Source organism: Salvia splendens, chromosome 2 (assembly GCF_004379255.2).
Source record: "Salvia splendens isolate huo1 chromosome 2, SspV2, whole genome shotgun sequence".
Lineage (NCBI taxonomy): Eukaryota > Viridiplantae > Streptophyta > Magnoliopsida > Lamiales > Lamiaceae > Salvia > Salvia splendens.
The window spans coordinates 18604122-18617094 of NC_056033.1; the positions used below are offsets into that span (position 1 = coordinate 18604122).

General features: G+C 38.6%; 1 protein-coding gene across 2 annotated transcripts; it reads left to right on the plus strand.

Annotated features, from left to right (window-relative positions):
• The first annotated feature begins 831 nt into the window (after nucleotides 1-831).
• On the plus strand, nucleotides 832-6315 carry LOC121790667 (beta-glucosidase BoGH3B-like). Of its 2 annotated transcripts, XM_042188821.1 has the most exons (9): nucleotides 832-1257; nucleotides 1325-1529; nucleotides 2334-2424; nucleotides 2795-2940; nucleotides 3112-3355; nucleotides 4116-4220; nucleotides 4305-4487; nucleotides 5076-5277; nucleotides 5634-6315. In XM_042188821.1, exons 1-9 carry the CDS (start codon nucleotides 1107-1109, stop codon nucleotides 6104-6106), a joined length of 1800 nt encoding a protein of 599 aa, XP_042044755.1. In that variant the 5' UTR covers nucleotides 832-1106; the 3' UTR covers nucleotides 6107-6315. The 2 variants fall into 2 exon arrangements, with proteins under 2 accessions (XP_042044755.1, XP_042044760.1); XM_042188826.1 differs by lacking the exon at nucleotides 832-1257 and having other exon boundaries at nucleotides 1399-1529; nucleotides 2342-2424.
• The last annotated feature ends 6658 nt before the right edge of the window (nucleotides 6316-12973 follow it).

The following is a 12973-nucleotide window of genomic DNA, read 5'->3' on the forward strand; positions in this document are numbered from 1 at the left end:
ATATTTAGGCTAGAGTTGTCAACTGGGTTGGACTTGCCCAACCTGACACGTCCTATGTCGGCCCATCAATAAAACAAAGCCGGCTAGGCTCATAGTTGAAATGGCTTCCAATTGAGCCATTTTTCAAACCCAAACCTAGGACAAACCCTGCCCAGCCCAAGCCAAGTAAGACTCACAACTACAAATCCTATTGTTTCTTTTCTAATCTTAACATAATTTTAATTATAATGTTATTCTATTTTTTTAAATTCTATTTGAAGGTTTTCAGAAATAGTTTTAATAAGGTAAATTTAAATGTAAATATTTATTTAATAAATATTAATGTAAAATTTCATACTATAATTCTAAAATTATCCAATGAATATATATACATTATAAGTGAAAATATAAAATCTTATAAATCAATTTTTCTTAAACCTCATATAGAATTTAAAAATACGTAAAATAATTTTTTTTTAAATGTAGTAAGGAGAAATATTTTCTGCGAAACCCAGTCGAACCCACTTTATTCATCTATCTAACGTGGCGCAAAAAAATCGCCTCCACTACCATAGAACACTCGCCCGTATTTAGCCTTGGACGGAATTACCACCCGATTGGGACTGCAGTCCCAAACAACCCGACTCGCTGACTCAATGCCAACAATTGAAGAGACGTGGAGGAGATGTCATCGTTGCGACATGCCCATACAAGCCAAACACCACGGAGGGAGTACAAAATTTAGAATATATAACCTCTATTGTACCAATTTTCTGCGTCGAGTCTAGGTAGCAAAGATGTTTATTAGATCCACTTCTGGTATTAGTTTCTTTTTTGTATTAATAGTTAAGAAATAAACATTGGTGAAACAAACTTAGAATCTGAAGTCGGATTGCATGATAATCTACCAAAATCAAATAGTAGAGTGGCAAGGAAAATGCACATGAATGATGAATGCAGAGATGCCGGCAGTTTATAGAATGTCATTATTGATTGTGCAACTAATTTAGGAATTAATTACTCTGTAGATTTGTTTCCATCAAATATTGCATCTCTTCACTCTCTCATTAGTTTTACTACTTAGCATTCTCACCTCGGATTTCCATTTGCATTTGCTGCTCTTTTCCATGGATTGCGTGTACAAGGATCCCGCCGCTCCCGTGGAGGCGCGTGTCAAGGACCTCCTCTCGCAGATGACTCTCCCCGAGAAAATCGGCCAAATGACTCAGATCGAGCGCAGCGTCGCTTCCCCTGCCGCCATCAGACACCGCTTCATCGGTGCATTTCTCTTCATAATTTGCTTCCATTTCAATTCAATTCCATTCGATTCGATTCGATTATACAGGGAGTGTGCTGAGTGGAGGAGGAAGCAAGCCGTTTGAGAATGCCAAATCGGCGGATTGGGCGGAAATGGTCGACGGCTTCCAGAAGGGGGCTCTGGAGACGCGCCTCGGCATCCCGATTTTCTACGGCGTCGACGCCGTCCACGGGAACAACAATGTCTACGGCGCCACCATTTTTCCTCACAACATTGGCCTTGGCGCCACTAGGTCAGCATAATATGACATTAACTACTCCATTTTCAAATAAATTCAATCTTTGGCAGTTCAATTTTGTAGCATACCATTATCTAAGTTTTCTTCAAGATTGAATTCAAGCTTGTACAACTCCATTCTCGATATATGTTGTTATCAGTCTATGAGGACTCTCTATGAGTTGACCTTTACGTTGCATGAAAGTTATCGATTGAATTCAAATTCCTAGAAGAATTCAGGATCAATTCAATACCGCTAGTTGTAAGATTCAAGCTAAAGCTGTGACTCTGATTGGTTTTTCAAAGGTGAAATCAATTTTAGTCGGAATGAAATTTCGCAACAGTCAATAATGTACTGTATTTATTTCCCAACTTTCATTCAAATCGAACCAAAAGTGGAGCTGTGTTTTTTTATTATAAAGATAAGAGTGGCTTCTTTAGCTTAAGGAGATCCTAGAGTTATTGGAATAGGAATAGGAGATGCTACAAGAATGGAGAGTGGAAAAGTTTATGATCTTTTTAGGTTGTGTGTCAGAATTTCGGTTAATAGGTAGGTATTTCACAGAAATCCTCTCATTGCTTTCTAATGATCTAAAAGTTGACAGAAAATAGAATGAGTAGCTAAGTTTTGTGGCGATGCCCCTTTATATTTCAATTTTTTTCCCTTTTTCTGAAGTGGAATGCATTCTATGATTATGTGATTTTTGTCCATAACATGGTGCCCATGGGCATATAATGGAGGATTTTCTATTTTCTATACAATGGAATTCTTTGATGCTTTGGTTATATGATGAAACTAATATCTGATAATCCAATATAGAGATGCAGATTTAGTCAGGACGATTGGGGAGGTAACAGCTATTGAAGTTAGGGCAAGTGGAGCCCATTATGCATTTGCTCCATGTGTTGCTGTAAGTTCTTTTTAATAGAAAGGTGGTGACATGGTTTGAACAGATATCCTCTAAATAACCAACTTGTCTAAAAGGTTGAATATACCAGAGACTAGTATATTCACGTTCATATTATGATTGAGTGAGTGTCAACTATCAATGCAATGCATCCATCAACGCCTCGTTTCTCACTAAACATCCAAGACGAACTATCATTTCCCTCTAACTCTACAACACTAGACTGTTATTCTAGCAGCTTTAGATTCTTTTCTATCACAGTCTACATTCAGTAGTTTCTATTTGCTTATAGGTTTGTCAGTGATAAACACTGCTGGTGCCTTTTTTATTATTACTATTTTCCGGTGCTAACTACTAAAAATAAGCATTTCAGGTTACCCGAGACCCCAGATGGGGAAGAAGTTATGAAAGTTATAGTGAAGACACTGAAATAGTCAGAAAGATGACCTCTCTTGTTACAGGCTTGCAAGGACAGCCACCTGAAGGGCATCCAATGGGCTATCCATTTCTGGCTGGAAGGTGAAAAAACCAAAACAAAATAAATTATCTTTACTATCATGTTTATTTTGTCCCAAAGTGTTTTCATAATAATTAAATTAGTAACCATACAGAGTCTGGTATTTATGATGAAATATTATCTTTCTTTTGAAAATTGTATATGTCTCGTTGACTCATAGTCTGGTATTACAGAAAAAACGTTCTTGCATCCGCCAAGCATTTTGTTGGTGATGGTGGTACTGATAAAGGTATAAATGAGGGAAATACCATAACGTCATATGAGGATTTGGAGAGAATTCACTTTGCACCATATTTGGATTGTCTTTCCCAAGGAGTTTGCTCTGTAATGGCATCATACTCTAGTTGGAATGGAAAGAGATTGCATACGAACCATTATCTTCTTACCGAAGTTCTGAAAAACAAACTAGGATTCAAGGTATATAAATTTGAAGTATCATCATCTTTTCTGTTATGGTAGCTCTCTGACATTGTTTTTATTCTCAAGGACCCCATCAAGGCAAAAGATTAATATAGAGAATGCTAATAAGAAACAGAGACAATTCAACTGTGAAATTTTTTTATGAACGAACTAAATACCAGATGTTAAATGAGTGTTCATAAGTTATTAGTTCAAATGTGAAAAGAAAAAGAAATTACTTAAAATTCATAAAAATGTCGCTGAAGGCAACATGTAACCATTGTGTGAAATCTAATTGTCGTTATATCTACTAATTCTTGGTTGACATAGAAAGGATATCTGCGTAGACTAAGTTAAACACTTCAGACCAAGGCCAATGTTATGCACCAGATTGCCCATGATTGTAGTTTGGTACAATTGTTGGAATATGTATAATTTTTCGTCGTCAATTTTGGACCAATTCAACATAGAGAGATTCTGTTAGTTTACCTCACAAAAATGTCTATGGCTTATCTTTGTGTAATTGAAGATAAAGCTTTTCCAGCAAAACTAAGATATGAGGTTAACTGTAAACATCTATGAGGACCAGAACCCTCATGCTATTCACTACAGCTGTATGTCCTGTGTAACAAGTCAATATTTCCCCGTGAGAAAGAATAGCAGTGACTGAGGTTGTAAATCACTTTGAACATTTTAGACTACATTTTTTTTTCTTTTTCCTTTTTTTTAATTTATCAGATCATTGAGCTACTTTATAGTGAACGATAACCTGCCACAGGGCTTTATAATATCAGACTGGGAGGCATTGGACCGGCTTTATGTCCCTCATGGTTCAAATTATCGTCAGAGCATCCTATCAACCATAAATGCAGGGATTGACATAGTAGGAATATGTCTATATGATTTCTTATCCCTCAATTTGTTTGATCTAGTTAAAAAATTTATCCTTGCCTCTTCATATATGCAGGTAATGGTTCCTTTTAGATATGAACTGTTCTTGGATGAATTTCTTTCTCTTGTTGAGTCAGGGGAGATACTAATGTCCCGGATTGATGATGCTGTTGAGAGGATCTTGAGAGTCAAATTCATTGCTGGACTTTTTGAGTATCCTCTGACCGACTTATCTTTACTAGAATTAGTTGGTTGTAAGGTATTTTTTTCTTTTCTATTTGGTTATTCATAGAATTTAAACATTACATGCCATGAAGAGAGACTAGGACCTGATCAAACTCATATCTGATTCCCTGTTAAATCATGAAGAGCGACTAGAGCCCTGGAAATGCTTGCATTTTATTTTGTTAATTCCATAAACAAATTCGTTTTTTTGGATACAAGTCTTGGTGAATTTGATAGATATGTTGAAATGACATTTTACCTTAATCTTAGTAGCTTTATATCCTGATTTCAACATACGGATTCTATAATTTATTGAATAAAGAAAACTATTTTCTCCTTATGATGCTCTTTCAACTATAAGTATTTATTTGGGAGATTTGTAGATGTAACTGGACGTCATGCGTTTCTGTGAAATCTTAATATTCATTTTTTGTATGAATACAGGGCAAGTTTCTACTCCCAGTTTGTTTTATTTCTCTCTCTCTCTCTCTCTCTCTCTCTCTCTCTTGATTTTCTGGCTGCTAAGTAGATCCGAAACTTCAGAAACTTAATCTGTATATCTTAATAAGAATCAGAGACTGTAGCATATGAGATTATCTCAATTACCAATGTACTACTTCAGGCACATAGAGAATTGGCACGTGAAGCTGTTCGTAAGTCCTTGGTTTTGTTAAAGAATGGGAAGGATGGAAAAAAACCTTTACTCCCTCTAGACAAGAAGGCTAAGCGAATTCTTGTTGCGGGAACACATGCTGATAACCTTGGATATCAGTGTGGAGGGTGGACAATTACCTGGGAGGGAACAACTGGCAGAATAACTGAAGGTAAGGTCTTGCATTGCTACTTTCCAAATACTTATAATATCCTTCAACAAAACTATTTTTAATCTAGGATTCTCATCTTAATTTTCATGATCATGACGACGATAAGATGTAGTTCAGGGATGCCGGATGCCAGATAAAAATGTGGATTGCTTTTGCAGCTAAAGTTTCTAGCACAGTATCACTAATCTCGAATTTTTATGTTTTCGTATATTAACTGTGTGGATCAGTGGATAAAATCACAATGCTTTCCATGGAAAAGAACACATTACCAAAAACAAACTGATTCGTGAATTTATTTGATACAGTTGAGCACATTTAATTTAATTGATCATCTTCTAAAATCATTGTTTTCATAGGAACAACTATTTTGGATGCTATAAAAGAAGCAGTGGAAGATGAGGCAGAAGTGATATACGAATTAAATCCTACTCCAGAAACATTTTCTGGCCAAGATTTCTCTTTTGCTGTAGTGGCTGTGGGTGAAGGCCCTTATGTTGAATCGGGTGGTGATGATCCGGAGCTCAAAATCCCTTTCAATGGATCTGAGTTGGTGAGCTTAGTTGCAGATAAAGTTCCAACATTGATGATTCTGGTCACGGGAAGGCCTTTGGTTTTAGAGCCAGAGCTTTTGGAAAAGATCGATGCCTTGGTTGTTGCTTGGCTGCCAGGTTCCGAGGGTAGGGGAGTCACAGATGTCGTCTTTGGTGATTATGAATTTGAAGGACGACTGTCGGTGACATGGTTCACCAGTGTCGATAAGCTTCCGATACACGCGGGGGAGAATTCTTCTGACCCTCTGTTCCCATTTGGGTTCGGCTTATCATGCTAAAGCTGTGAGGTGATCTTGAATTTGGTAGTGGTAATAACGCATGAATTACATCAAGATTAATTACACAGAAAGAAGCCGCTACTCAGATTTCTTAGATTGAAATCCAAATATTTATATATTGATGGATGTTGTATTATGGGTATACTTGCTAATGCGAAATCTAGTATCTTTATCAAATATCAGTTGTTATGATATTATTCTTTATCAAATATCAGTTGTTAATCAGACACCAAATTCCATTTTTGGTATTAAAAAGTTCTCAAACCATGCACCATACCCAAATCCATTTTTGGATTTTTTTTATGAAACAATACCAAAAATGAGTAGCTGCAAAATAATTTAAAATATCACATATCCGTCATTATTTTTGAGACGTTGAATTAGCCGATACGGTCATATTTTGCACATTTTAATTTTAGTTTTTATGTTAATGGTACATTAGTTTTATTTTTTATGCATTGAATTTACTGTTTTCCAAGAGGTTGAGCGGTGTACTTAGACCATCCACAATAGGCGCCCAGCGACCGCCCAGCCGAGCGCCGGCGCTGGGCGGTTCGCGGGGCGGTCTATTGCAGCCGCCCAGCGGCTGAATGGAGAGAGAAACCGCGCAGCGCTGGGCGGTTATGTGGCGCTGGGCGGTCGGCTGGGCGGTCCGTTCGGCGCTATTGCAGCGCCCGGATCGCCCAGCGCACCGCCTAGCGCGAAAATTAATTTTTTTTTTCCGAAACACTATATATACGCGCTTTGTTCGTCATTTTCATTCGCACCACTTTTTTAAATTTTAATAGTATTATTAAACTTTTCCCGTATATGTCTCGTAAATTAAATTTCGCATATTGTGTGATTGTTAATTATTTCATTTTGTATATATTTGTTAATAGTGATGTGGATAGTATTATTAATGTTTCCCGTATATGTCTCGTAAATTAAATTCCGTATATTGTGTGATTGTTAATTATGTCATTTTATATAATTGTTATTAGTGATGTGGCTATTGATGTGGCTGGGCTATTTATGATGTGGCTAGGCTATGGCTGGGCTATTTATGATGTGGCAGGAGGATTTTTAGTGCTGATGATGTGGCAGTGGCTAGGCTATGGCTGGGCTATTGCTGGGCTATTCCTATTGTGGATGGCCTTAGTAAATATGTTTACATATAACTTTTTCTTGAGAACAGTACACAAAATTTGAGTCTTGAATTTTGGCTATTTTTTATGTTTATCGTGATATGTTTTATGTAATTGCAATATCTTTAAATGTGTTTCAATTTATTGAATTTTATTATAGTAAGTTTAGTGTATTTTAACTATAAAAGTAGTGTAAATTTTTTAATATAAAGTATATTTAATACATAAATATATTAATAAGAGATTTTTGTATACTTATTTAACATATGTATATATTATTAATAAAATATTATGGGATTAATATGTAATTTAAATAAGTATATAGATATAATTGAAAAAGTATAAAAAATAGGTAGATATGGAATATTTTTTAGAGTTTGAGTTTGGAGTAAATGATTGGAGTAGAATTACTTTTTGGTGTGACTCATACTCAAAAATATATTTGAGTTTGGTATAAATGGTTAGAAATGCTATGATAGTATAGTAGTATATAATACATTATGTTCTCAAATGCATCATCTTGATGCAAATTTCATTCCAATTTTAGGCTTTCGATCATTTGCAATTTGAGGAATATGCAGTTCATCATTCATATTTTCACTCCCTACACTAAAAATAAATTTTAAAAAAGACATTAATATATACAAACAAAATAATAATATATACAAACAAAATAATAAATAAGTAGCAAACAAGAACCTAAATAAAACTAAAGATCAAAAGATTGATACAGATATAAATTATAATTGGACAATGATCTTCAAGGGGCTTTTTTGTGGAGATATTTTGTGGTGGTATCGGGCATACACATATATGTACATATTTGTATATAAAATGGTGAGAGATTCATTATGGTGAAACAAACTTAATTTAAGATCTATTTATTGGACGCATTTCTACCCCAACTGAGTTAAGCAGTCTCACAGTTTGCTGGCAGTGGCAGGTAAACTAAATAAGGGATGGCGGCCTTGAGCGACAATCTCTCCGGTTGTCCTGTTACGTATGAGCACGCCTGTGCTATGGTAGCTACCTCGCTGGCCTAAACAACGAGAGGTATGTTGGGTCGTTAAACCGCCGATCTCACACACACTGGAACGAGAAAGTAAATCACACAAGGATTTAACGTGGTTCGGTGAATGAAACACCTACGTCCACGGAGAAGATGACCGGAATTTTATTGATGAACAACTCTCAATTACAATGGAACTCACACTCACAATTCTACCACTCTGAGCTAATCGCAAGCTAAGAAAATGATCTCCTAATTGTGTATGTGTATTGTGTTTTTGACTCTCTTTTTACAACTGAATTACAATCGAGCTATATACATGAGATGAAGAAGAAAACAACCTGACTAACTTCACTTCCCAAAATCAGTTATAACCGCTTTTTCTCAACGGCTAGTTCCAGCCTTCTTTCTTGATCTCTTCCTTGAGCTCCAATGGCTCTATCACTCGACTGCATCAGTGATTTGCATGGACACACTTTCACAGATCTCCACCTTGTCCTTGCAAAGCTTTCACCAATATCTAAACTCCCTTCTCAAACCTTGTTCCAAGTTTCAACACTCCACAATCTCAACCAACTTCAAACAATGTTTGAACTTCGAAGTTGGTAGAGACTTTGTCAACATATCTAAGGCATTTTCCTCAGTAGGGACCTTCACCACATTGATCTTCCCACTTTGAATCTCATCTCTGATGAAGTGTTTCCTCACATCAATATGCTTCGACCTCTCATGGAACATTTGGTGTTTGGCCAAGCAAATTGCAGAATTGCTGTCACAGTTTATCTTCACTGCCCCCAGCTTCATTCCCAGATCTTCCAAGATTCCTTGCAACCATTTCCCTTCCTTTGCAGCCTCAGTCAGAGCAATATATTCAGCCTCGGTTGTGGATAAAGCAACCACAGACTGTAGGTTGGATTTCCAACTGACTGCTGTGCCAAATAAGGTGAAGATGTAGCCACTTTGGGATTTCCTGTTATCCAAGTTGGCTGCATAATCCGAATCACAATACCCTTCAAGAATTTCATTCTTTTCAGACCATGCTTCACCACCAAACCTCAGACCAGTCATAACAGATCCCCTCAGATACTTCAAGATCCATTTCAGAGCAGCCCAGTGCTCTCTACCCGGATCAACCATGTATCTACTAGCCACACTTATAGCATGAGCAACATCCGGCCGTGTACATATCATTAAGTACATTACACTTCCCACTATATTTGCATAGGGTATCATGCTCATCTCCTTCCTGATTTCATCTGTCTTTGGCACTTGCTCTTTGCTTAACTTGAAATGGCCTGCCAATGGAGTAGAGACTGAATTTGCATTCATCACCTGATATTTCTCCATCACTTTTCTGATGTAATCAGCCTGAACCAGCTTCAGCTCCCTTTTCTTTCTGTTTCTGACAATGTCCATGCCTAGAATCCTCTTGGCCTCTCCAAGATCTTTCATCTCAAATTTCTGCTTGAGCTCTTCTTTTACAATCTGCAGTTCACTTATGCTTGACCTTGCCAGTAGAATGTCATCTACATATAGCAGTAGGTAGGCAACTATCAGATCTCCACTTCTCATGATATATACACAGCTATCAAAACTAGATCTCTCAAATGCCATCAATTCTATCTGCTCATGGAACTTCTTGTTTCACTGTCGGCTGCTTTGCTTGAGCCCATATAGGCTTTTCTTTAGTAAGCAAACTTTCTTTTCTTCTCCTGGCTTCTCAAAACCCTTAGGCTGCATCATATAGATCGTTTCATCTAGATCTCCATGTAAGAATGCTGTCTTCACATCAAGTTGATGCAGCTCCCAGTTGAAATGAGCAGTCATGGCCAACAAGATCCAAATAGAAGTGTGCTTCACCACTGGAGAGAACACCTCTGTGTAGTCAATACCCTCCACTTGTGTGAACCCCCTAGCAACCAGCCTTGCCTTAAAGCGTATGCTTTCAATCTCCCCCACTTCCACCTTCTTTTTGAACAACCATTTGCAACTGATCAGCTTCTGTGTCCCTGGATCAACCACCAAAATCCAAGTTCCATTTCTCAATAGGGACTCAATTTCCTCTTCCATGGCCTTGATCCATTTCTGACTTTCCTTGCAACTCATGGCTTCTTCATAGGTTGAGGGCTCTGAAAACATGAGTACTTCTGCTACACATAGAGCAAAGAAGCTCATGTCATAATCCGAAAACCTGCTAGGTAGGCCTGCATTTCTTCTTGGATTCCTTCTGCCCCTTGAGTTGCAGCAGCCTGCTGCACTGGTGACTCCTGCTCACAAGTATTCTGAGTATGTTGAGAGCTAGTTGCTCCACCTTCTTCTTGATTTTCTGTTATCACAACATCCTCATCAGTGTCTGTTCCAGCAGACTCCCCACCAAACTCAAGATTTTGTATATCAGAGCTACTGCCACCACCAGAGATCTTCCCATCATCTTTGAATGGCATCTCCTCTTCATTGAATATTACATCTCTGCTTACAATGATATTTTTGCCTTCTCTATCCAAATTCCACAATCTGTATCCCTTCACCCCATCTTGGTATCCCAACATCACACATTTCTTTGCCCTTGGCTCTAATTTACTCTGCTTAATGTGTGCATAAGCAGCACAGCCAAACACCTTCAAGGCAGAATAGTCACCTAGGCTTCCATACCATCTTTGATCTGGGGTTTCATTGGATATAGCAGATGATGGGCACTTGTTTATCAGAGCAGCTGCAGTGGACACGGCTTCTGCCCAGAATTTCTTTGGCATTCCAGAGTAGAATAGCATACATCTCACCCTTTCCAGCAATGTCCTATTCATCCTCTCTGCCAACCCGTTTTGTTGAGGGTTTCTAGGCACTGTCCTATGCCTTCTAATTCCTTTTACTTTGCAGAAGCTATCAAACTCAGTAGATAAGAATTCCATACCATTGTCAGTCCTCAGGTACTTCAACACTGAGCCCTTCTCATTTTCATACCTGATGTGCCATTCTTTAAACTTCTCAAACGCTTGAGACTTTTCTTTCAAGATGTAGACCCACACCTTTCTTGAATAATCATCTATGATGGAGATGAAATACTTACCTCCACCTATAGATTCTGATGGAGATGGACCTCATAGGTCACTGTGGGCATACACAAACGGAGCTGATGAAGTGTGCTTTCCACCAGTGAATGGCAGCTTCTTTGCCTTTCCTAGGATGCAAGATTCACATTTCTTTAGTCTCTCTGATGCACCCAACTTCATCACACCATGCTTGGCCACCTCTCTGATGCCTTTCTCACCCACATGCCCAAGTCTAGCATGCCATAGATCCAGGTCTTCTGTCTGGGCAGTGTTCACAGCATCAACCACAGCCTCACCCATCAAGTAGTACAGGCTATTCTTTCTCTCAGCCTCCATGACAATTCTGGAGCCCTTTGTTACTCTGAGTATTCCACCTCTGGAGTCAAATCTACACCCCTTTGATTCCAGTAGCCCTAGAGAAATCAAATTTCTTTTGATTTGAGGTATGAATCTGACCTCTGTGAGAGTTTTAACACTCCCATCTCTCATTCTCAGCTTGATCTCCCCAATGCCCTTAACATCACAAGTCTGATCATTCCCCAGTATTACTGATCCTTTCCATGCTGTTAAATCTTGAAACCAGGATCTGTGAGAGCATATATGGAAAGAGCAACTCGAGTCCATAATCCAACACTCTTCAATCTTTGCACCTGAGTGTACATTCAAGGCTTCATTGGCCTCCATCTCCTGGGCCAGATCAGCAGTAGCCATTCCTTGTTCTTACTTCTTTTTCCAAGCAAAGCAAGATTTCTTTAAATGACTCGGTTTCTTGCAATAGTAGCAACTCCTAGTCTCTCTCTCTCCCTCAGCTCTATCCTTCTTCTGTTTCTTCTTGTTGAAACCCTTCTTATTCTGGCCCTTCTTCAAGTAAAGGCTCTCAGCCACTAGATCACCTTGTCTGGTTGAAGGGGAGTAATCATTCTTCTGTGATTCTTTCAACTTAAGAGCAGAATGGATCTCCTCGTAGGTAACTTTGGACTCCCTTCCAAGCAGCACCGCATCTTTAAAATGCTCAAAGCTTTTGGGGAGGGAATTCAACAACATCAAGGCTTTATCCTCATCCTTGATTACCTCATCGATGTTCTCCAAGTCATCAATACACTTTCCGAATTCCTCAAGCTGCTCTGCAATTCCTTTTCCATCTGAGAATTTGAATGCAAGAAGTTTCTGCTTCAGGTGCAACCGATTTGCAAGGGACTTGGTCATGTACAATGACTCAAGTTTTGCCCATACCCCTGCAGCCGTCTCTTCCTTGGAGACTTCTCTTAGAACCCTATCCGCCAGGTTCAAGATTAGGGTGCTATAGGCCCTATATTGCAAATCTTGAAGCCTTCCTTTCTCCTTCTCATCAGCCACAGGTTTCTCTTTAGCATCACTGCCATCCTTCAAGATATCCCATAGGCCTTGCTGCATCAAAATAGCCTTTATCTTCAGCCTCCACAGCCCAAAATCATTCCTGCCGGTGAACTTCTCCACCTCAAACTTGGCTGTGGACATTTCTCAAACAAATGGTGGGCAAATCGCCAGGACGGCTTAGACAACGGAGCTTCTGGACCTTAATCCGCCCAGAACAGTAATCAACAAGAAATCTCTGGGAACTTCCCACAAACGGCGCCACTTGTTGGGTCGTTAAACCGCCGATCTCACACACACTGAAACGAGAAAGTAAATCACACAAGGA

Excerpts from the sequence above, each read along its gene's own strand:
- LOC121790667 (XM_042188821.1), top strand. The coding sequence starts at position 1,107 with ATGGATTGCGTGTACAAGGATCCCGCCGCTCCCGTGGAGGCGCGTGTC. Across the intron at positions 1,530-2,333 it reads ATTGGCCTTGGCGCCACTAG|AGATGCAGATTTAGTCAGGA; the intron begins GTCAGCATAATA and ends AATCCAATATAG. Across the intron at positions 2,941-3,111 it reads TATCCATTTCTGGCTGGAAG|AAAAAACGTTCTTGCATCCG; the intron begins GTGAAAAAACCA and ends CTGGTATTACAG.